General features: G+C 37.5%; 1 protein-coding gene across 2 annotated transcripts in view; it reads right to left on the bottom strand.

Moving 5' to 3' along the window:
- The window catches only part of atf6b (activating transcription factor 6 beta), a 70,253-nt gene extending 51,378 nt beyond the window's left edge, over positions 1-18,875 (bottom strand). Inside the window, exon 1 of one of the 2 annotated variants that reach the window (XM_039768806.1) lies at positions 18,633-18,875. In XM_039768806.1, the coding sequence (XP_039624740.1) occupies positions 18,633-18,705 (73 nt within the window). In that variant the 5' untranslated portion in view covers positions 18,706-18,875. The remainder of the gene's footprint in view (positions 1-18,632) is intronic. The other variant, XM_039768805.1, reaches the window with a different exon arrangement.
- Between the last annotated feature and the right edge of the window lie 4,934 nt (positions 18,876-23,809).

The raw sequence follows: 23,809 nt of genomic DNA, 5'->3' as shown, positions 1-23,809 counted from the left end.
CCACATGCTATGACATTAATGCTGGTTTTAAGGCAATCTTAGCATAAGAAGAAATACACAAACACATTACAAATGTAACACGATGCACCTAAGACAGCTTGCACAAGTACTAGTCAATCAGTTCAAACACAGCACTTAATTTAGGCTCAGAGCCTCTCTTTTCTCTCTAACTCTCCCCCATAATAGACAGCAGATAACCACATTTAAAAATAAATAAATAATGTAAATTCACTTGTAGTTGCATCTAACAAACCACGTAAAAAGAAATGCATGGACCTATGAGATTAATGATAAAAACCCCTAACCTTTCATTGCAAGAGTGATGTGCACAGGTGAGGTATCCTCTTAATCTTTGTGCACAATATGGACACTGAAAGCACATCATCTTTGATGTTGCATAGTCAAAAGTCAACCATTCCAAAATTAATATTATTAACAATAATTACAAGTGTAAAGACAGTAGATGTGATTTGAGAGACCTCTAAATAGAGGTAACATTTATACTGTATAGCAGGCTACAGGAGAGCAAATACACAACATCAAGGTGAAATGAAATTCAATGGAGATGTGTACTGTCTACATGAAATTAAAACACTTCACTCTGTGCTCCTTGCAGAGTAGAATGACCAAGATGTAGCATGTGAAGAAGCGCTTGTTTATTGCATCCTTTAAGATATAAGACAATAGGCATTCTGCCTCCATGATGATTCTCCCCCAAAAAAAACAAAAGAAAACGTTTTCTGTCCAAATGAAAGAACCCTGTAGCCTATGAAATGATTACTTTTTCATTTTAACTGTTTTGTGTTGAGTGCAACCCAACTAACTAGAGACTGGAATAAAGTAACTAATCATTTCCTTATTTCACACAAAGCAAACAAACCATGAATATGAAAATGCCTTTAATTACAAAAAAACAAGATATTAACTAAAAGCCTGTTTGAGTGAGACATATTCAAGTCATAGTACTGTATGTGCATACCACACCATAACAAAATAAAAGATTTGGAATATTCAAAAAAAGTGCCTGGAACCACATTGGTATCTCCAGATCTGTTTAATTATAAAGGAAATACTAAAACGGTCGTTTTCAGCCTGCAATCAAAAGCTTGGAATTGTGCAGTACTGCCAAGGTATGTATCTCTTATTTAACTTGAAAAAAGTATGCAAAATATGAACAAAGCAACCTGTCATGGAATTGTTGCAGTTATAACAAGTGGGCGAGCAGCTACATCCAGTCAAAGAATCTGAAGAATGACTAACAATACAAAAAAAAAAAACATGCAGAATTAACAACTTACAAGGAAGGATAATAACAATAAAGTAACACATACAGTATGCTGCTCTGCAGGTTTTCTGGCATAGTTAGGGTCAATGTTTTTACAATTCAAAAGCTAGAAGTGAGGCATAAAAAGGAAAATTAGACTGAATGTCCCATAGCTTTTAAAAATATATTTTAGTCTGCTCTTTAAATAAACAATATTCATAGAGCATGATGTTAGCACATAATATTAATGATCTTCAGTTTCACTCTGTTCCTATATAAAGGCTAAGAGTATTATTAAAACCTCAGTCATCATGCACAGTCCCTTTTCTACCTCCAGGAATATTAGTGTTCACATCTCCAGATTCAAGGACAGTTTTTATCCTCAAGTCATAAGGCTACTCGATAGCCACTCGTACTGATGTCTGCATCTGTCTTTCTTTTCGTCTGATGTTAATTTACTACATGTACACTGTATTCCCCATGTTGTACTGTCTGTTGTTCATGCAGTACTACTGTCATTAGCCTCAGGGAGAAATGCAACTAAGAATGTCATTATATACTATATAGTACAGTCAACAATAAATCTGAACTTAAACATGTTCTGTGCGCTCAATGGTTGCATGCTTATACCAGAATTTACTGGAAGAAGAAGAAGAAGCAGCAGCAAATCTGGCTAACTTAAGCAGATAATCTCAAACTGACAGCTTCTTGCAACAACCTTTGCAACATTAACACTGGACATCCACTTCATGATAGTACTCAGGTCGGAATGCATGGGTTACAACACGTGTTTAAGCACTAGCCTGAAAATGCTTACAAAACGAAGCAGTCACAAATTATCAGGAATGCATATGGATTTATTTTTTTGTTTTAAATGTCCATAAATATACCAAATTCTGGCAAATCAACATAGTAAGATATCAACATGTTGAATGACAGTAATCTCGACTTTTTAAAATTGTTACTGGAAAACATCTTAAACTTTTAATGTTTATCTATGGAGAACTATTGTCAAAGCAAAGTCTAAAAGTCCAATTCAGCACCTTGCAGTGAGAAAACATTCACTCTGTTTACACTAGTGAGTACTGCGGTGATTATATGCTGAGCTGGAGACTCCCAGTCACCCAATCCTCTGAAACCTCTTTCAGCTTTTTTTTTTTTTCTTTTGTTCTTTTTTGTTCTCTTTATACAATTTCTCATATTAGGAATTTGTTAGTTTTCGCATACCTCTTGTGGTCAGAGTGCAGGGTCAGGCATTGTACAGCGGCCCTGGAGCAATTGCAGGTTAAGGGTCTTGATACAAGGGCCAAGCAGAGTAGGATCTCTTTTGGCAGTGACAGGGATTTAAACCGGCAACCTTCTGGATACCAGCACAGATCCTTAGCCTCATAGCCACTACAGAATTCCCAGATGCTCCCAAACAGAATGGGTCTTCTCCTATGGGGCAGTGCCTTGTGAGCCTGATGATGGAGATAACCAAGGGACACTGTGACTATATGATTAAAAACCTCACACACCTCCTTTCAGTCTGTGAAGCCAGCAGTTGTATGCTCAGGTCCTCACGTATTACTGAACTCCTCACTTTATCAAAGAAACAAAACTGAGGAATGCTAAAAATGAACTTTTTGGCTGTCTGTAAGGACAACCTCATACTTTCAGTCACCACATGTGCTTGTGATCACAGCTAACGACAGAGTTGTACACTACAACATAAATCAAAAGTTTCTTCTAAGTGCTTGGCTCCTGTTTACTACCTTGGCCTGTTCCAACATCTGCTGCCACTGCAAAAATGTTTTGGTTAACCTCACAATCACCCCTATTCATCCTAAAGAGTAAGACCCCAAGCTACTTGAGGTACATAGCTGCCTAACATTTATAAATGTGTTACCAGGAGAAAAAAAAGGTGCCACAGTTTTCTAGTAGAGGAAAGTAACGTCAGAATCACTAATTATTAGTATCTGTGCATCACATTCATTTGTGACTTATTTCAACACAAACTAAAGATCAAAGTGATTCCCAAAAATAACATAAAAAACTAAAATAAAATACAAAATTGGATGACATTATACAGGTAGTCCCCAGGTTACGGACATCCAACTTACGAACGGGGCCGGAGCTGTGACGCATGCACCTCAGTAACGGCCACTCCGTCATCTTCAGCCTGGGGACACTGCAAGCGGTGGCTGGATGGAGGCTGGAGGGGGGCGATTTCCCTGCTCGCGCAGTGTAGTGTCCCTTGGGCGGCTCCCGGTGGCAAGCGGTTTCACTGCCCACCCACCACACACAGCTGCCCAGTTCATTCTCGGTGGGCGACTCAGTAATGCTGCAAGCGGTGACCCGGTTGTGGGTGAACGAAGGCCACTGAGGGAGAACGGGGCGGCGGAGGGTAGCATTGTAGTGTGCCTACTGAATGGGGGCGGTGGTGGGTGATTCACTACCCGCCTTTGGCCACACTGTGTTCATTCTCGGTAGGTGGACGCTACAGGCAGCATACTGTAGTGGAGGTGACTGTGAGGTGGGCTGGTGAACCACCCCTCGCGGCCCCCATTCATTCTCATTAGCAAGTCTGCTTGTACTGTTACGCACATAGCAGGAAGTTGTCTCTTGTCAGTACATCAGACGTGTTGAGGACTGCTGCCTTTCTGCTGTGATAGCCGTGCAGTGCTGTGCAGAACAGCTCATCTTAACCTTTTGTCTTCACCGTTCAAGAATGTCTCTGAAACACAAATCTAATGCAACTGCTGGTGATACAGTAGAGAAGAGAAAAACCATCACCATGGAAAATAAAGTAGAAATAATAAAAAGGTCAGAGAGAGGTGAAACTCCATCATTCATTGGCAGAGCACTTGGTTACAGTCGGTCAACAATAGCATTTATTAAAATAATGTTTTTTCTAGTACTCAAATTTCATTTGACACATGATTGAGGGTCCTTAATGTAACAACAAATGGTGTGATTTAGAGGCTTGGGAAGGATTTTAGTGTAGGGTTTATAAAGAAAGATTTGACTGATCTGATTTATGTTTATGCACATACTAAATATATTCAGTCATTTTATGTCCAGTTAATAAAAATAATTACTGCTTATATGTAAGACTAAAAATACAAGACAATATAAATACAAAGTTTTATTTTATCAGTGCTACATAAATTAGTGAAAATCACAATTATGCAAATGTCAATTTACAGAAATGCTTACAAGCTGCTTTAGTAACAGTATATGCTAAAAACCAGTTTTGTTAGAAGATGACCTGGTCAGGTTTGACATTTGTTGTTGTGAGATTTACTTTTGTATCAGAGGAAATATTAGCTGGTTAGTAACACTAATGTGTAAAATTTATTGTAAATAAATTCAACTTCAAATGTTAAAAACTTGTGGTGCTTTAATTTTCAAAATATCTCTCCTTTTTACATTATTCCCAACTTTAACACTGTCTTTGTGAAATCAAATTTGTTAATTTAAGATGATTTCAGAATGTGTGCAAAATTGCTTATTAATCCAGAACTGGACTGACTATGACTAACTTATTACACAAAACTGGAGACGGCATCCCATTCTCGTCCATACTAATCAAATACTGTATGTGTCATATGTGCTTTTGTTGTTTTCATCACATTTTAGTTTTTACACGAATGAACATTACTTTGGCTTCAAAAGCCTGTTGAACAACATATTGTTGGGTTAATGCTGTTTCAGTAGCCCCACAAACTGTGATTAAGTTTGATTTTTGCCTTTCTGTGAACACATTTCATGTTTTATTTATTTTTTTTTAACTATTTGCCTCATACTGCAAATCATTAAAATGGGGAAGTTCTGAAACACTAAATACATTTTATTTTGGAAGGAACATATGGGGCACTTCACTTCACCAGCATTTAAATATAGCCCCAGGTACAGAAAGCCACATGCCTTGTATCAGTTTTTACTTGCTACAAATGCTGCTGCCGCTGCCAATGTGGTGTTTCTTCCAAACAATATCAGATTACTCAAAGTATATGAACATGGCTGTGTCTGAGCAAATAAGATAGTTAAACATGGACAGATATGTAGCCATTCGTATTACATTGCAAGACAAATGTGAGGCCTTAATTTCTTTATTGAGGCTATGTATGGAACCGTATTAAAAAAAAGATATCTGTATTATTTATAACCCCTGATTCAAACGTGTGGCGCTACATGCTAAAATAATACGACAACAGAGTAGTCACATCATTGGACTGTCAATTACATAATTTTATTTCTGAATAAATTTCTTAATGGGATAAAAGTGGCATTCTTTCGTGTCTTACAAAAGCAGTGCAATTTTTCGGTTCACCGACAAAAGTGCGATAGACATATGTGCCCCGACAAAACCGCGACCAACAAATGTGCGCCGACAAACCCGCTAACTGGTTTTCGACAAATGCGCGCCGACAAATCGCGAGAGAGACCAAGAGAGTGGGACGCCCTTGCTGCAATTCTTCCTGCATATGCAGGGCATGATCTTAATAAGGACTATCTGCGTGCCGTGCTGATGGCATGCTGCGTCTCATAATATTGACTTCTAAAATAAACATTATTATATATGCTTTAAACTAGTAATTCATATTTAATGAAACTTTCGCGATTTTGTCGGCGCGTTTTAATCGGCGCTTTTTTTTTGCCGTGCATATGTCTATCACGCAAATGTCGGGTCACAAATTTTTCCACTTTACGTTACACCATGCAGGATTATTAAATAATAGGTATGATTCCACCAAGCAAGTGATGAAATTCAAGTCATAATTTTCTTATTTATCACTTTTCCTCTCTCACGTTTTTGAAGGTTTACAAATAAATTTAAATAAATTAATAGTGCATACACTAGGTGACAGTGGTGCACATGATACACATGCTACTCTGACACTACAGTGTTCTTGGTTTAATTTGTTGGTTTTCCCCTCTATAGCTGACAGCACTTAGAATAAAAGATGCAAGAAGTTCTACTAAGACTGAACAACCTGTGAACATTGCATGACTGACACTCACAAAAAAAGGAAACACAATCTAAATGAGAAATAAAAAAAAATCCATTCATTTTCTAATCAGGTCTTGTCTCTAAAATAGCCGGTCAAAGACAGAGTTTTGGAAGATTTATGACATGACCCTTGATGTTGGAAAATAAAACAATTTGGTTTACTGCAACTAAATAGAACAGGCATGCAATCAATTCACTGTTACCCAAGATGCCTTACTAATTATGACCAACAAGGCAAAAGATTTTAAGAATCCATCCATCCACTATTAAAAGTAACCAATCCTATTCAAGGTCAAGGTGATGGCAGGAGGAACAGATCTTTCCAAGTAACAAGATAAAATAGAAAAGGCTCAGATGTTTAATAATCAAATGCACAAAAGTTTCAAGGGACGCTCCATGAAAATAATACAGGCCCCATAGGAAATGTAGTGTGACAATGAAGGAACTGAAGAAAATAAAGAACCCTGGAGATTAACACTTTAGCAAGATTTTCAAATGTAGTATACTAAATAAAAATGTCTTTGCTTCCAAAGGCAACAATCTCTGGCTTAAATGTTGTTTAAAACACCCAGTAATGCTTGTCCCAAAAGCAAAGAATGCCAGTGCAACATTTATTAAATCAAAAAAGGGAGCATGCAAATGTTACACAAGATTTTTAGGTTACCACAAATGCCTAAGGTGAAGGACACCGAAGATTAGAAGAGCAATGTCTCAAGAACCATTTAGCAACAGGAATCCTTAAACAGTATAAACTAAATTATGCAGATTTCATACTGGTTGGACTGAAAATTGTGGCAGATTTTAAAGAGATGTTAGCAGTCATAATAGGTTTCCCATCACATCTTTTCAGACAGTAATACTTCATAGCAGATACTGGTCACCAGTCATCTCAGATTTCTGGATTTATTAATGTGAGAGTGATGTCAGGTAGAGGATGTACCACTTCAACAGGGCTGCAAGCAATAAAACAAAATACAGGGTGGACCAGATCTAATTATGCAGATCCAGATCGTCTGGATGACTTTGATTTATGCGGGGGACGATTCCAGTTCAGCGCAAAGACGATTCTTCATGTCGTACACTTCTCGATGGTCCGGGATTTTTCGGGTGATTTTCTATGTAATAAACTTAATAAGTTATAGTGTAATAAAAATTGCATAATTAGATTTGGACCACCCTATATTGTTTTTCATGGCAAAAAAACTGTATTCCTTCTCCAAAGTGCCACCATAAAATTGATGGAACACAAGTGATTACCTAAGTGAAGAGAAGTCAAGCAACATTTGAAAGTGTCATAGTAGACTCAAATGGCATGTATCACCTGTTTTGAGCATAATTTTCTAGTACAGAGAAAATCAATGTAGTCTGAGCGCACAATTTGAACACAACAAAATTAATACATTAGCTTCTTCAGGAAATCACTCATCATATGTGCTGCAGGAAGGACGTGTGAAAATCCTTTTAGAAAACTTTACTGCTTCTAATGTGGGTTGTGTTCAGGCTCATTCTACCTGCTAAGCACCCATCACTGCAGAAAGGATAGAAATTAGTCAGAGAAATTTATTTCTGTGAATATCTGCCTTCAAACTCCTTTATCTAACTTAGGATTGCTAGGATCAGGTACCTATCCGGGAACCGCAGAATACAACGCAGGATCCAGTCCAGGATGCAGAACCAGTCCATCACTTGGCACAGTCAATAGCACACTTTCAGTTACACAGAGCTAATTAAAAGTCACCAAGTAAATTAACATGCATGTCCCTTGGCATGAGGAAATTGTAGTAGCCACACAGATTGGGAAGAACATGCTTAAAACACAAAGATAGCAATATGAAATATGAATAAACATCTAAGAAAACCAAACAATCTAAAACTGAAGTTTCTGACTTGTTTGCCTAAAGCATAATGTATCCCTATAAATACTGGAAGCAAGGCAGGGTTTTGCCAATTCAACAAAGTGCACAAAAACATTGCCACTTGATCCAACAAATATGCTTGTGGATTATGAAAAAAATTGTAAAATTAAACAAAAAAAACAAAAAAAAAAGCATATATATTTGTAAAATCTGGTTTCATCCCACAATCCAGACCCATGCAACTTGGTCAAATGGTGAATGTAATTTGGCCAAGTGCAGGTGTGAGGAAATGCGGGTGTCTGGAGCTTGATGGACATCTTGTTAATGACTAGATTTATTATCTAGGCTCAAGACTCTATAAAACATGTTTAGAAAAGTGGTGTCTGGATATAAAGGGTATAGCATGGAAGACCTGGTTTAAAAATAAATAGTCGTAAATATTCAAGACACTTTCTATACTCTAATATCCTACATGCTAGAGACTAAAACTGCCGTAAAAGAGGTGTTGCAGATACCTGCTTAGGATGGGATGCTGATCCATAGTTCAGCACAGAGACTTAGCAGTACAGACAAACCAATAGCAGGGAAATTAACAGACAAAGCAATTATCTATGCATCCAACATGAAACCCACCTAATCAGGTATCAATCCTTAATGAAGCACCAATCCATCTGATGGTTACCTTCACATACATACATAAATACATACCCACACTTATTCAAAAAAAGGTGCCTATTTAAATATTTGTGATGTGTGATGAAAACCAAAATACCCAGAGGTAACCTACAAAAACATTGCTAGAATGTGCAAAAAAAGTGATCTCAAACAAACAGAAGACATTAGCGCAGCCAAAGGGGTATGATCTCTCCTACAAAGCCTCAAATGCCTACAATAGATTTTATATTTCAGAGAATTCTCAATGGGCACAGTTCTTACATGTAGAAGCTTAAATATTGACCAGCAGGCAATGTGTACATGCCACATGTGAAGCTGGGTGGAGGGGTATCCAGTATGTGCAAATCACAGGCTGGGTTCTTTTATAGCAAATACTGAAATGTTCATATTGCATACGCCGATATCAAGAATAATGATGTATCCGATTTTTATTCTAAATCCGGCCAAACAGAACCAAAAAATACATTGATGCAATAAAAATATGAATCAAAGGAAAAGCTGAAATGAGGATGTAGTTAGGATTTAGCGGGTTGGATAATGAATGGATGGATGAATACACAAAAAACTAAATAATGCATAAAATGGCCTTTGTTATTGTAAGTGTTATTTTAAAGGAGGTGTTACAAATTGTGGAAACAGATGTGTTTATACCCTACAGCAGCCTTTAAAGCAAGTCAAAAGAAGGAAGCAACCATTATTTGCTATGCAATTAAAGCTGAAAAACAACAGATTCTTAGATAAGCAACCATTTTTGCTACGAAATGACTTGCAATCTACAATTTTAAAACATCACAGGTATGGCTAGGGATGGGTATCAAAAACCAGTATTAAACTGGTATGGTTCTAGACAATTTGGTACCAAAACATCAGGTGATCATGTTTTAGTTATGTAGCTGCATGTGTAGAAAAGTGTATTCTGTCTTTTGTATTTTTTTTTTTGTTTTAGTTATGAACTTCCCTAATATCAAATATTCTTGTATATAGTTAGTAGCATACCAATCATACCTTTTTGCTTATCATTACAAGTGCACTGCAACTGAAAAAAGCCGCACTGTGAACATACTGGCAGGCATCTCTCTCTGCATCTGGTCGCTAGCTCTGAGAGGAAAGAGGGGGTTACTGACAGCTGTTCAGTGAACTTCACTGCACTCTTTGATTTAGTGCAGCTGCATTAAGGCGTGATTATTACAAATTATTATAAATCTCACCTTGTTTCTCAGCCTTTGTGATCCTCCCCTCCTTTTAGATAGATAGATAGATAGATAGATAGATAGATAGATAGATAGATAGATAGATAGATAGATAGATAGATAGATAGATAGATAGATAGATAGATAGATAGATAAGCTTTGGGCTGAGAAATGTTGCTGCTTTATAGAACATTTTGATAGGAGTTACTATCTTTACTTTAAATCTTACTTTATTTTGTATTAATAGTTGGGTTTATAATAATTTGTAATAAATTTGATTGTTTGGCTATTTGTGTGACACCTTGTGCTCTTTTCTTTTTGTTTTGGTTGTTGTTTCTGGAAAGTTATGTTAGTCTACTTTTTATTAAGAATATATTCGATTATAAAGTCATAATATTTTTATTGTGCAAGGCTATGTACAGTATATTTTAAATAGTTTTTCCTGTGAAAAATACATTGTAAATAGTTCTATATTTTTAATAGTTGTAGAATGTGTAAGCTTAGCTTCTGGTAGTGAAGCAGCACTAAAGGAATACAGGAAACTAACTTGTTATTTTTAAAAAAGTTATATTAAAATAACTGTTGAATCTCTTCACATCATGTCATGTCTTTATTTTTGAACCACATTATGGAGAGTAGTATTGATAAGGGTATCAATACGTATCAGTATTGATAAGCAGTATCAATATCAATAAAATCCTAATGATACCCACCCCTAGGAATGACTGCCACAGAACACCTTAGGACTGCCATTGCTATTAGTTCACAGAGTTGAAAGGGAAACATAAGCAAGACAATTATGCAGAGGACAGCATGGTGGTGCAATAGTTTATTTATCCTGGTCATTGACTGTATGTTCCAGGTACTCTTTTTTTTTTTTTTCCTCCCATATTACCAAAATGTAAGGTTAGCTGGCAATTCCAAACTGTCCTTTTCTGTGTGTGTTGGTGAACCCGGAACAAAACGGCATCTTGTTCAGGGCTTCTTTGTTCTCTCTTGCGCACAATGTACCAGGATATTCTTCAGTTCACTGTAACACTCAATTGAGAATGTATGTGTGTTACGTTATATTTTTTGCAGAAGGATAGTTTGTATTCACCACAAGCACAGCCAATGATACAATAGGCCTTCACATTTTACAGAGTAGTGATGATGCCCCTCTAACCAAAGTTTAAAGAATAGATTCACCAATGAGAAATTAACTTACGAAGAAACATTGTTCTAATGAAAAAATTGGTTAACAATAAACAAAAACAGAACACTGAAATTAATCAGAGAAAATGCAATAAAAAAATAAACAATGGGTCTGAAGCAGATAAGTTTGAGACTAGGGAACAAAAAACACACACCCTGAACTATTTGAATACCAATTCAATGTGAGGAGGCTACTAGGTTTAACAAGCCTTCAGCAATGTAATTTGCATCTTTAGGCAACAGCAATCAAAAGGCATGGTCAAGGCTGTGAACAAAGTGTAGGTGTATTACACAGATAAATGTGGCACAGGTTTTTTCCAGTTGGTTACTAAGATTTTATTATCCACATCTGCTGTGAGTAGGCAGGTCTCCAGGAGACTGAGATTGCATGCTGATGTTGTCATTAGTGCTGTTCAGCTTACTAATAAAATTCATGTTCACTCCAGATAAACAGCCCCCACAACAACATACATGGATAAGTTGTTTGGCTACTCCAAAATGCCAGGCATCAGACAGTATGGTTGAGTGCATGAGTGAGTGCAGTCTTAGATTGCTATCCAGCCCAAGTGTCAATCCAATCTTAGATCTGATGCTAATGAGACGCTACCTATAATGTAGAATAGGGCTTTCAGAAAAGTGAATGAATGGATGGGTATAAATTTGATTTACTACAGCAAAACTAGGAGCATTTCTACTGTGATCAATTACTTATGTTAATTATGCATAAACATCCCAAATGCGAGCAAGATCAGATTAGCTGATGACAATGAATTGGCTCTTGGATGAATGACTTTGAGAGTACTATGAAAGTGGATCTTGCAATGGACTGACACCCTACCTGGATTTGCTTTCTGACCTGCATCTAGCACTGTAGGAATGGGTACGACACAATCCTCAACTGGATACAGATATGAGAAAATTGCTTGATTAAATAATGGATGACTTTAAATGACTCTGGCACAGCAGACCAATGTACAGCTGTCAGACAAACTTGGAGCCCTGCATGAGACAATAGTCGCTTTCTATAATTTCTACTTATAGAAATTACTTCAGGTGAACCTTACAATCTAAGACTAAACTTACCAAAGAATACTATTTGGCTAAAAGATTTTTGACGCTTAATGAGTAGAAATGTTACTTTAAGAAAAAAAAAAAACAAAACCAAAAAAAAAAACAAAAAACAAATAAAACAGGTGTTGAGCCGGAAAATGCACACTACTGGAAGGACCATCAGTACAGTTTCCTGTTAAACAGCAGACACATGAACAGACCTCCTTTGATGTGTGATGTCTTTGTCCACTTCAGACAGCAAGGCTTGACTGTCGTTAAGAGCAGAGATATATTACCGAGCCACAGCAACTGTGCGTGAGACAGGAAGCAACATTTAAATCAGCAATGTCCTCCAGCGGGACTTTGATTATCAGTCACTTTTACTAAAGGCCTTGTTTGTGCTTCCAGATAACAATTCGGATTCCAGGCTTCCCTATCGCTTGACAGACAGTAAACGTTCATCTTTCTGGTCTATCATGAATGCTGCTGGAAAAACCTGTTAGCTAAAACCACAAGGACTGTATCAACTTATACTCAGTAACTACTGAAATGTGATTGACACCCATACCACTTCCTCCTGACACTCTGCGTTCAATGCTAAATGGCAGCGTGATGGTGATGGGGGGAGGGGAAGAGTGGCTTTCTGGTAAATACCAGAAAAAAAGAAGGAAGATTAAAAATATCTGTTTTAGATATGCCAAAACAACAACAAAAGAACATTTGAGAGTAACACACATACTTTATGGTTAAAGACATTTCCTTGGCTACAGTACAATCTGAACAGTTCACTTTCAAGATGCTTTAATGGGGAAAACACAAAATCCACTACATCATGCCAAACACAGTGCACCTAAACTTAGATGGACATGTATAAATGTTGTGCCTGTGGATCAGAAGAAACTGCCCTACCTAGACTGGACCGGGTCCAGATTTTTGGGTAGTGCTAACCTACCATATACATTAATCAACTTGACTGGGAGGGCATCCTTATTTTTCTTTTTTTTTTTTGTTTTAACCACAGCAAAACTGGAGGTTACACAACCAGTCCAGAAAAATAGATCTGTGCCACTATGACTAAGACAAGAAGCTTGAAAAGGAACAAAGTAAACACAGAAATGGCCAAAAAGAAAAACTGAAAAAGTCAGAATTCCACAAATGCAAAGAAAAAATGTAAAATCAAGAAGAAGTTGACTAATAGAAAATTAAAACAATGATGAACAAGCAAATAACAGGAAATCTTCATTTCATATAGAAGCTTGTTCCACACCCAATAAATATGAACTTCTGCTCATAGTTTTACCATTTAGACCGTAATTGATAGATTTTGATATACAGTACATTGATGTGCCACTTTATTGTGTACATCTGCACCCTTCATTTATAACAGACAGCATCGCATGTGATATCTGAATCAGGTGAAGACCATAGCAGAGTGTATAAACAAGTAATACAGAGGGAGAATGGGCAAGACTTGAGATTTAGGGACTGTCAATGTGGTGTTATAGTGAGTGTCAAAAGCAACAACACAAGTACCTGTCAACTGCAACTCTGATGCAGTTTTCATTGGTGTTATCAAGAAATAGGCTTCCACTCAAAAACAAAAAATTTTAATAATGTAAAGGCTTATGTGCTAGTGAAGGAAAGAGAGCTCGGGAAGCTACCACCACTTATGCATTATAACAGGTAAGTAAGTTAAAATCAGGCAACAAACAGTAAAAGAACAACAGTAGTGCCAAACAGCCTTATCAAAATACACTACTGGTGGTATCTTGGGTATGCTAGATACCAGCAAAAGAAAGTCTACAGTGGGCTTAGGAACAAAATATGGGACAACAGAGGATTAAAATAACATCGCCTGTCCTGCACAGCACAGGCCATTCCGATTTACACAGTAAACAAGACTTTGGTAAAAATACAATCCTGCCAGGCATTAATGCTGATGCAGGTGTAATGGTGTGAGGAGTGCGTTTATAGACCACGCAAAAAACAGAGTACAGCAATAGTTGAATGTGGAAGAAGGTCTGTACATCACTTCAAATCAAGTTCAACCCTTCATGGCAGCAGTATACCTATAAGCAAATTGGTTTTTCAGCAGTGTATGCTCTAGCCCCCATGGACAGTAAATTCATGAAACACTTAAAGGAATGTATGTAAATGTGACTTGAGCTACACATGATGCTTCCTCGGTTACCATATTTGAACCCAGTTGACCATCTGCTAGGATGCACTAATTAAATTAGAGATCCACCATCAGATAATTTACATCTGCTATGGGGCACACTGGTGTTCACTTTGCTTTTTTATGTTTTTGATACCTTTTAAAATCCATACAATGACACATTTATGTGACTCTGAAAGCAAATTTGGAACAACTCCATATAAAATGGGTGAAACTCATAAAGTTGCCAGTCAGGTTCACTGCACCTACTTTTTATGATTGTACCATTACATACCCAATTTACTGCTACTGTTAATTTATAATGGACATTTGAAATGAGGAAAAAAAAATTGAAGCACGTCCACATGAACATGAAATTCCACACAGACATGAACCTGGTTGGGACCTAAACCTAGGTCCCTTAAATCATAGCAAATGTACCACCTACAGCCTTTACTTATCAATATATGTATGTTTTTATACCCAATTATATACTAGAATACCTATCCATCCACCCATTCATTTGTTTTCTAATCTCTGGGGGTTGGTGGCAAGATTGGCACTCCAGCCACCATCAAAAACCTCACAGTGTTTCAGTGTGGTGCTGAGGTGTTACCTGCTGTACTCGGGTCAAAATTCAGGTGGTTCATTGTTTGGTGGGTGCAGCAATGCGCTATCAACTAACCTTAGCCATTTCAGAGTCACAAAAAAAAATACAGACACATAAATTGAAATTAGGTCGGAGTGGTGGCTCTGAGGCTATCTGCGCCGGTATCCCGAAGGTTGCCGGTTCGAATCCCTGTCACTGCCAAAAGACATCCTACTTTGCTGGGTCCTTGAGCAAGGTCCTTAACCTGCAATTGCTCCAGGGGCGCTGGACAATGGCTAATCCTGCGCTCTGACCCCAAGGGGTATGCGAAAACTAACAAAACTAACAAACTCCTAATACAAGGCGAAATAAATATAAAAAAAAAATTCATAGTCTATTATGAAGCTTAATACTACATGTAGGCCTCCTTATTATACTGATCCACGCTTATTGTTTGGTGGGTGCAGCAATGCGCTATCAGCACATGCCCCCAACTAACCTTAGCCATTTCAAAGGACACAAAGCCACCATGAAATAGGCCGTTTGGCCTAGCTGCTGAGACACTGGACTTTAAACCACAAGGCTGCTACTTCAGGTTCACTGGGTGACCCTGCCTTGGCTTCAGCTGTTAAAAAAAAACTGTGTACTAAGAATGTACCTCAGGGAAGTAAGTACTTGCTACAGAATGGCAAATACTACTTCAAATGAAGTCTGCATATCTGTATATGAAAATAGCTTAGATCAAATCTGAAAAGCTAGGTCAATGGAAAAAGATTTTGGAATATGATACACAAAATTTAGTTTTCATGCAAAGTAACTTTAGTAATGATTTGCATGATGAAACGACAATTTGACATTGTGGGGCCAGCTGAAACACAGAGAATTCTTTAAAAAAAAAAAAAAAAAAAGGGGACTAAAAATAAAGCAGCAAATCCAGTCAAACAGCAGTAGGATTTCACAGAGCAATTGAAGTTTGAACACAACGTAATGACACTTTGAATAACGCTCAAGGAAAAACAACAGTCTTCGGAGTTCCAGTTCTTGAATACAAATTTTGTACTTGAATACAAAAAAATAAGCATTTAGAAATATAAAAAAATAAACTGTTAATATAAAAGAAGGAATGCTAACAGATCCATATATCCACTCCAATTGGTGATACTGAAATGTCCCAGTATGACCAAGTGTGGATGTTTGCCCTGTAATGCACTGGTACCCTTCCCAGTGCTGGCAACTGTATTTTGCTTGGTGCTGCTAGGACAGGATGTGTCTGTTCACACTGTATGATCATGAATGCTGACACTGGGGTTTATAATGTATATAAAGGACATTTCAGTTTTAGTATGTAGATAGCTTAATCTGCATATTCACATATAAATGATATCTTTCAGTAATTTACTTTTCAACTTCAAGTGTAAGCATAGGTATACATTGAAGAGTGCTATACTTCATCTGCTGCACATTAATCAAAATTTATCTCATAAAATTAAGCTCTAGAGTTCAAACCAAGTGTGGTTTTGCCAAAGTACTTGCTAACCCATCAAAGCCATTTCGCCAACTGGGTACCCTTAACAAATCTTGAAAAACATAGAGACCAAGGGTCCATACCATAAGAAACAGAGAAGTATTCCTTAGAAAACAAATGAGCCATGTTTGGTGAAAATATAAAATGAACATGAGTGTGATTACAGACCTAAAATGTGCATACAGTGACAAAGCCTAAGTGTTCATTTATACCAAAAACAAAACTCCTTTGGCTACACTAGAAGAGCTACGAACATACAGTAAAGGAAGCAGAAGGTACAGGATGCTTGTAATAGATGAAGTGCCTTTAAACATGTGAGACACTTTCCAGGGTTTTGACTTCCACTCATTAAAAAAAAAAAAAGGTAATACAATTTCAAATGTTATAAATGCTTTTAACAATTGTTACCATGGCAAGGGTTGGATTTTGCTTTAAAAATTACAATGAGGAAGATCATTAAATGGTTGCAATATTTTTAGTACCTCATTAAAATTACTCATTTTCAGACATTAATGGTGTATTGCAAACCAAGTGTTCTATAAGTAAATGAAAACGCTATCTGACTGTAATATGACCTCGGACCTTTTAATGGGAACAGCTCATCTCTGATGCGGTGAAATAAAGAGAATTCTTGCGTTAATTTTTAACCATTTCATCCCAGCAACGGCAGCAGAGGTTGAAGATTAGCACATCACATAAACTTCAATCCTGGAACTGCTTCAACTGCCATAAAGCTGATCATTTGTTTGTGCCAAGTAAAAATAATGATCTGCTGAAGGCAACACTGGTTTAGATCTCTTATCTTTGTAAGTTCACATTTCTCCATCTCTTTGGTCAAACTGAATGTCTGTTCTGTCTCCATGTTCTCCAATTCCAGAACGTAATACAATTTCATGCCTGAACGCAGTAATTTCAGCACATTACCATATCTTAAGCACACCTGGTTTTCAGGAAATCTCTTACAGTACTCGTATTCTGTAGTTTTCGGAGGAATAGTTCAAACTCCTGAGGCAAACCAGGACGATTAATAACCCCTTACCCTCAGTAAAATGTTAAAGTCCAGATATGTCGGTGCAACACGACATTTTAGGGAGAGCAAAAATATAAATAAATTTAACTTGCTTTTCAAATTAACGCAGCTTAATCCGCAACGTTTGGAACTCCAGAAAATAAACTAAGTGCACAACTCCCTTCCACTTTGAAGCGGAAAACACAGGACTGAAAATGAATTAAAAATGGAAACAAGAGAAATCAAATAAGCCAACATAAAAACATGTCGAAATCTAATTTTCACAAATACATAAAGTTTCAGTCTGCTATAACGTTACTATGTTCGCTACACTTTACAGTATTTTTAACTACGAGTACAAACAAATTACGACAAGCCGTTCAACATCATTTCTTATCATTTAATGACAGTTTCTCTGCGATAATTTGGCATTTTGCCCAGCGTGTGCTGCTACCGGTATTGGATCCGCTTTCATGCAACCCTAAATCCGGCAAGTGCGCACAAATTAGAGGATCGGGGAGTATAATTTCAGCTTTCAGAAACTTTTATAAAGCAGATATTTTGGTGTGACACTCTTCTCTGTCCCCACAGCTATAGTGGAACCTCTTGATTATAAAGATTCGTGGGGAGTCCCCCCATTCTTTGCTTGATGATTGACAACAGCACGCTGACAGCAGCTCACTCTATTTTGATATAATTCGAATAAGTATACAATTAAAATAGCATTCAAAATTAATCAGTTAATAATGTCAGGAAACTGTATCATCAAATGTTTAAAATGAAAAACAGTTTTCCTTTTAAAAACCCCGCCCCAGTACAAAAAAAACGTGGAATATAAATCCCTCTGCATCCAATCAGTTTAAGAACACAAAACAGAATTTCCGCTTCGCAAATACCTAATACTGTATTCCTTAATACGCCTTTTTCCCGAAAGTCATACTGCTATACTGTGTGCCGGCACATTCTTTGACTGCTTAAGTCCCCCTAACTTCTACACTATCGTTCTTTGCACACATTACTAAAATGAGACACATAGCCACCATTAAACAATTGCTTATTATCATGCGCTGTAGTAACAACAATAACGGAAGCGAAATAGTTTCGTTAGGATCAGCCATCTCCTCACCCCAATCCTCGTTCGTCAGCAAGTTGTCGGCAAAGAATCGGCTGTCGAGATCGGAGAGCAGCTCGGTTCCCATTCTCAGGTCTTCAAAGTACACTGTCAGGCAGCAATTTAGTATTAAAACAGTGCGATATTAATAAAACTGAACACAAACGCATGGGTATGGACTAATCCTTAAATTTACAAGCAACCTATTTGCAGCTACGGTTCCACGCTCATTGACATAGGGAAACAATACTGTATATTCAGAGCCCACCCCTTTACTATGGTATCCACCCACTTTCAGAAAGAGTACCCTATCATTAGTCAGGATTACAGTATTAACCAATCGTAAAAGAATATGAAATAAACAGGCAGCTTTCAGAAAAGCTGGGGGAAAGGCCGTAGAAGACGAGGAGGAAGAGTTTTGGTTACATCACACCAATCAGATTTGTGGATAAGTAATTGACAATTTCAGGAGCCAATGAATTTTATAAAATAATTTTGTTTCAACGACAACGTACTACGCATTATTGATTGGCATGGACGCAGCCAATCAAAATACACTTGAAACCGAAGCCTTAATATTAAATGGATAGTTCCGTGTACCCGCTATATACAATTAATTCGTCTTTAAAAACTAATAGAATTAAACGTTCTGCACTTTCGTGTTTATAGCTATCGTTGCAAAAAAAAGTACTACGCGACATTAAAGAGCTCTCTGTTTGTGTAACTCCTCGAGCACGAGTCAATACACGAGACCTGTCAGAAACATCAGGAAAGTCTCAGGCGCGTGCGCACGCTGCTCACCACGGTCACTGATCTTAATTGAGAGCATAGGGATTATTGAGCTCGTCGGCTACCGTAGTAACATTGTTCCTTCTAGACCAGGGGTGACGAACTCCAGGCCTGTAGTGCCGCAGTGGCTACTGGTTTTCATTCTAACCTTTTTCCTAATCACTGACGAGTTTTCACTGCTAATTAACTTTTTCCCCATCGCTTTAATAGCCCTGTTAGTTGAGTTCAGCCATCTGAATTGATTCATTTCTTCATTAAGTGACAGCCAAGCAGAAATGAGTGGTGAAACAAGCTAACAGATGACCAGCTAAACTCGGGCTTCAAACTCCAATCAATTTCACTCCAATTAGTTTCTTTATGAGAAGCCAATTCTTGCTTTTAATTAAACCCGTTATTTAATTCCATGGCTTGTTGCTGCTCTCATTCTGCCACAGTACACATTTCGATAACTGGTGTTTTTCTGTTCTTTCTAAGAGCACTGTCAAATATTTTGGGGACCTGAGAGATCAACCTTACCAAGACCATCACCTCTCTTTAATTTCAGATACTGTGTAATAGGCACAGGGGAGCTGGTCATGTGGTGGCTTGTTTTGTGTCTCATTATTGTTTGGCTGCTAATTAAAGAAAACGAAACAAGGGCCTGAGTCAAGTTAATTAAAAGAAGAAATCAGCAGCAATAACTGGTCACTAATTAAGAAGATGGTAAGAATGAAAACCTGTAGCCACTGCGGCACTCGAGGCCTGGAGTTCGCGACCCCTGTTCTAGACTGAGCGCGTACATAACCAGATAAAGGTAATAACCCGGTTCTCTTTTGTCAAAACACTAAGACGACATTGAACTTCGCAAAAAAGAGTTACATATCATCATCTGTCCCCGTGAATCCGAGTATAAGCATGATGCCTGCAACCATTTTCCTGTGTTTTATAAATGCAGTAAAGCCTCGATTATCCATCAGGGGTTGGGACCGAGGCCTTGATGGATTAGAGAAATAATGGATAACTGAACGGCTACTTTAAAAATGATACACAATAGATTAGTTCAGCGAATAGTCATATTTATTTACAACAACAAACGTATATTAACAAAATATAATATTGTAACAACAAGCGTAATAAGCAAACACAACTCAGAGGTACTGGAGTTTTCTGAGTTTTACCTGGGAGTCTTTGTTCTGTTCCGTAACAAACAGTTCCCAGTTTTATATTGCATTATCTTGGCATTCCCTACCAATCAGTTTATCTCCTGCCACTCACGTTCCGTCTTCCTCTATACCACAAATACTGCTGTTTATTGTCTCCTGTCTTCCCACTCAAATCATCCTTTCGCTGCACCTTCCCTTTTCCACCAACTTCTTCTGTCTCCTAAGTGGAAGGTCCGCCCTTTGCAGAACAGAAGCCCTTTACCCAGACCCATCACTTAACAGCATTCCACCCTTTTCTGTTCCCCTACTCCCCATCACCAACTGCCTGCATGTCACAATATACTAACAAAACATAACAGAATTTAACAAGAAAATTACAATACAGAAAAACATTAACATTAGTATATTAATAAAGAATAACATTACTGTCAGTGGTTTACATTTTTAATACTTTTTAAAATTTTGTCGGCATCACTTATATTCATATTGTTCACTGTTGTTGTTCCTACTCTGTAAATTGAGCTATGAAACACCATTAAAACTGAATGTGCATAACTGACAATATGATTTCAAAATGTTGCTTGGCACATAGTGCTGGGGAAGAACAGTACATGCTAGCATAAGGGAGAGTTGCTCCAATGTAAATAGCTCGTAGTGTATGGCACGGCAGTAATAGGGGGTGACGTGCGCAATTTTTTTTTCATTTGGCCCTGACAGTTAATAAACCGAAGTTGAGTGTTGTGTTAGCTTGTTACTTTAAGACATAATCGGACTACATGATGCAAATTACTGTTAACATGTTACCCGCTCTCGAGGTTATGTTGCTGAATTTGGCAAGGTATGTTTAGCTCATCAACATAAATTTAGCAATTTCTGAAATACCGAGACAGGTAATTTCAAGTAATAACGCAATCACCCTAACATTTGCCCCTGAAAATTTATTTTGTCAAAGCTTCTACCAGTGGCTGCTAAAAGCATGTGCGAAGCAAATACATGAGCAAGCTGACAGAGTGCTAAGGACATGCACAGACAGAAAAATCCTTAATAGTAACCCAGTTAAGGTTTAACATGTCCCCATAACTGGGTTATTCATGGAGCAATTTACCACAGTTGACTAGGTTTCTCAAAGGTAAATAATCTGATTTCTCTAATCAAAATAAGGGTTTACATGGCATTTTAGAAATCAAATTTCTGTGAATAACCCGAGTTATTGAAGCACATGTAAACACATTGTCTTGTGGAAAGGTGTTTTCCGTTTTAGCTAGAGGTTGCCAAATTAGGTGGTTTCATACAGTTGGACTATTTTTAAATCTGTTTTGTGTGAAAAAAATGGGCTTTTGCATTACTCCACATTCTGTGCTGTTTCTCTTCAAATTATGCATGATTTTGTAAAGACTAAACATGTTTATTTGCATTTCTGCACCCTTTTAGCCTATGTAATCGTCTCTGTTTCTATCCAACCAAATGACAGTGAATGTCATCCAACCCCCTTCATTTAAAACCTGTCAATTTCACAGGTAGTTACAGTTCATTCAACTGCTACCCAATTATTGATAAACTGGGGCAATGCCCTAAAGCATCAGCTAATTATGGCTGATTAAACAGTCTGTCCAAAACTGGAATGCAGAGGTGGGATAAATTAAGTATTTAATGTATTTTCATGGTAATTCAACTACTGCTGGGCCACGATTTGCAAACATGTGAGAAAAATATAAAATATTTTTGTAAATAGAAAAAATGTACTAGACGTTATGGTAAAATATTCCCAATTTTAAACAATTGATTGCTTCTGTTCTTTGGGATTATGTGCTGGTTAAGCCTGTGGCACAGTTGGTATGTAATTCTAATTTGAGAGCAATATTTATAATAAAGCAGTGTTTCTCAACCTTTCTGGTGTCGCAGCCCACTTTTCCCCATGTAAGTGTCTTTGTGATGCACTGAAGATGTTGGGGTATGTTGAACAGATTGCAATCATCTGAGCTCCCCCTTGGTGAATCAAGCACGATCATCAGACCTAGGATGGAGACCTAGGCCCCCTTAGTTATTTGAGCATGATCATCAGAGCCAGGGGACAAGTTATCCCCCTTGGTTATTTGAGGACGATCATTAGGGTGGGGACTGAATGTGATCTTTGGAGTGGCGACTCATTACCATTATAAACAACAGCAATTCATGAGCCACCAGCGACAGCCCGTGAACCATGTAGTATAAAAAAAAATTTAAATTCTTTGATAATAAACCATTAAACTGTTAAATACATTAGGCTGATGGGATTGGGCTCCAACATGCCTGTCAAATCTGGTAATCTGTTTCTTATTATTATTAATGTCTTATTCTTCATTACCACTTTAATACAACCCTGTCATATTACTGCATCATTTGTCTTTGTTTTAAAAATTAAAACAAGTAAATGAGTAGAAAAGTACCTAAAATACTCAGTGTGTAATTTTTGCCCCTCAGCAGATTTGGTTGCAAGTGCTGAGAAATCCAAAACAGAGTCGCTCTTTTAGATCCATGCAGTCAGATCCATAACTAAAATTGACAAAGGACGGAGGGTCTCACTTGGGAACTGGTGCACTCTTCACCCCATATGAAACTGACAAGCTTCCCCTTTGGAGATCAGTGCCCAAGTGGTCGTATATGAAATGACGTTTTGGCACCCATTTGGGCTTGGCAGATCCAAGCTGGTGCTTGCTTGGTCTATACCTAGAGCTGGGTCTTCTGCGGACAATGGCTATATCTGTTTAGGAACTGGAAGTCAAAAAAGAATAACTTTTGCTACTAGGAAAAAAGCTACTCCTTCAAATCAAAACAGATTACAAGTAAATGAAATGCATCGTGTTTACATGGACTTGTACTGAATGTTTTCTTTTTTTTTGTTAAATTTTATTGGTTTTATTAAAATCAAATAACATTCCATACAAATAACTCAAGTTTTACAAAAAAAAGTTTGAAACAAAGCAACCCCCACCCAGGCCAGCAGAGTAAAACTTTAAGCTAGTAAAAATAAGTAAATAGATAAATTAATAAATAAATAAAGATAAATGGAGTAAAAGATGGGAGTGAACCTACTTCCTCAATTTAAATGCTTTTACTAAAATGTTATTGAATAGATCCTGCCAGGCTTTGAAAAGGTTTTGTACACATCCTCTAAGTGTGAATTTGATTTTTTCCAGTTTTGGGGGGTTTGGCTGCTAACCAGCTGTATTGAAGTTGATGCCCTGCTTAGAAAGACAAACCTGTTTGCACCACTTAATCCCC

This window comes from Polypterus senegalus, chromosome 11 (assembly GCF_016835505.1).
Source record: "Polypterus senegalus isolate Bchr_013 chromosome 11, ASM1683550v1, whole genome shotgun sequence".
NCBI classification, from domain to species: Eukaryota; Metazoa; Chordata; class Cladistia; order Polypteriformes; family Polypteridae; genus Polypterus; species Polypterus senegalus.
This window is presented reverse-complemented; position numbering and strand designations above follow the sequence as displayed.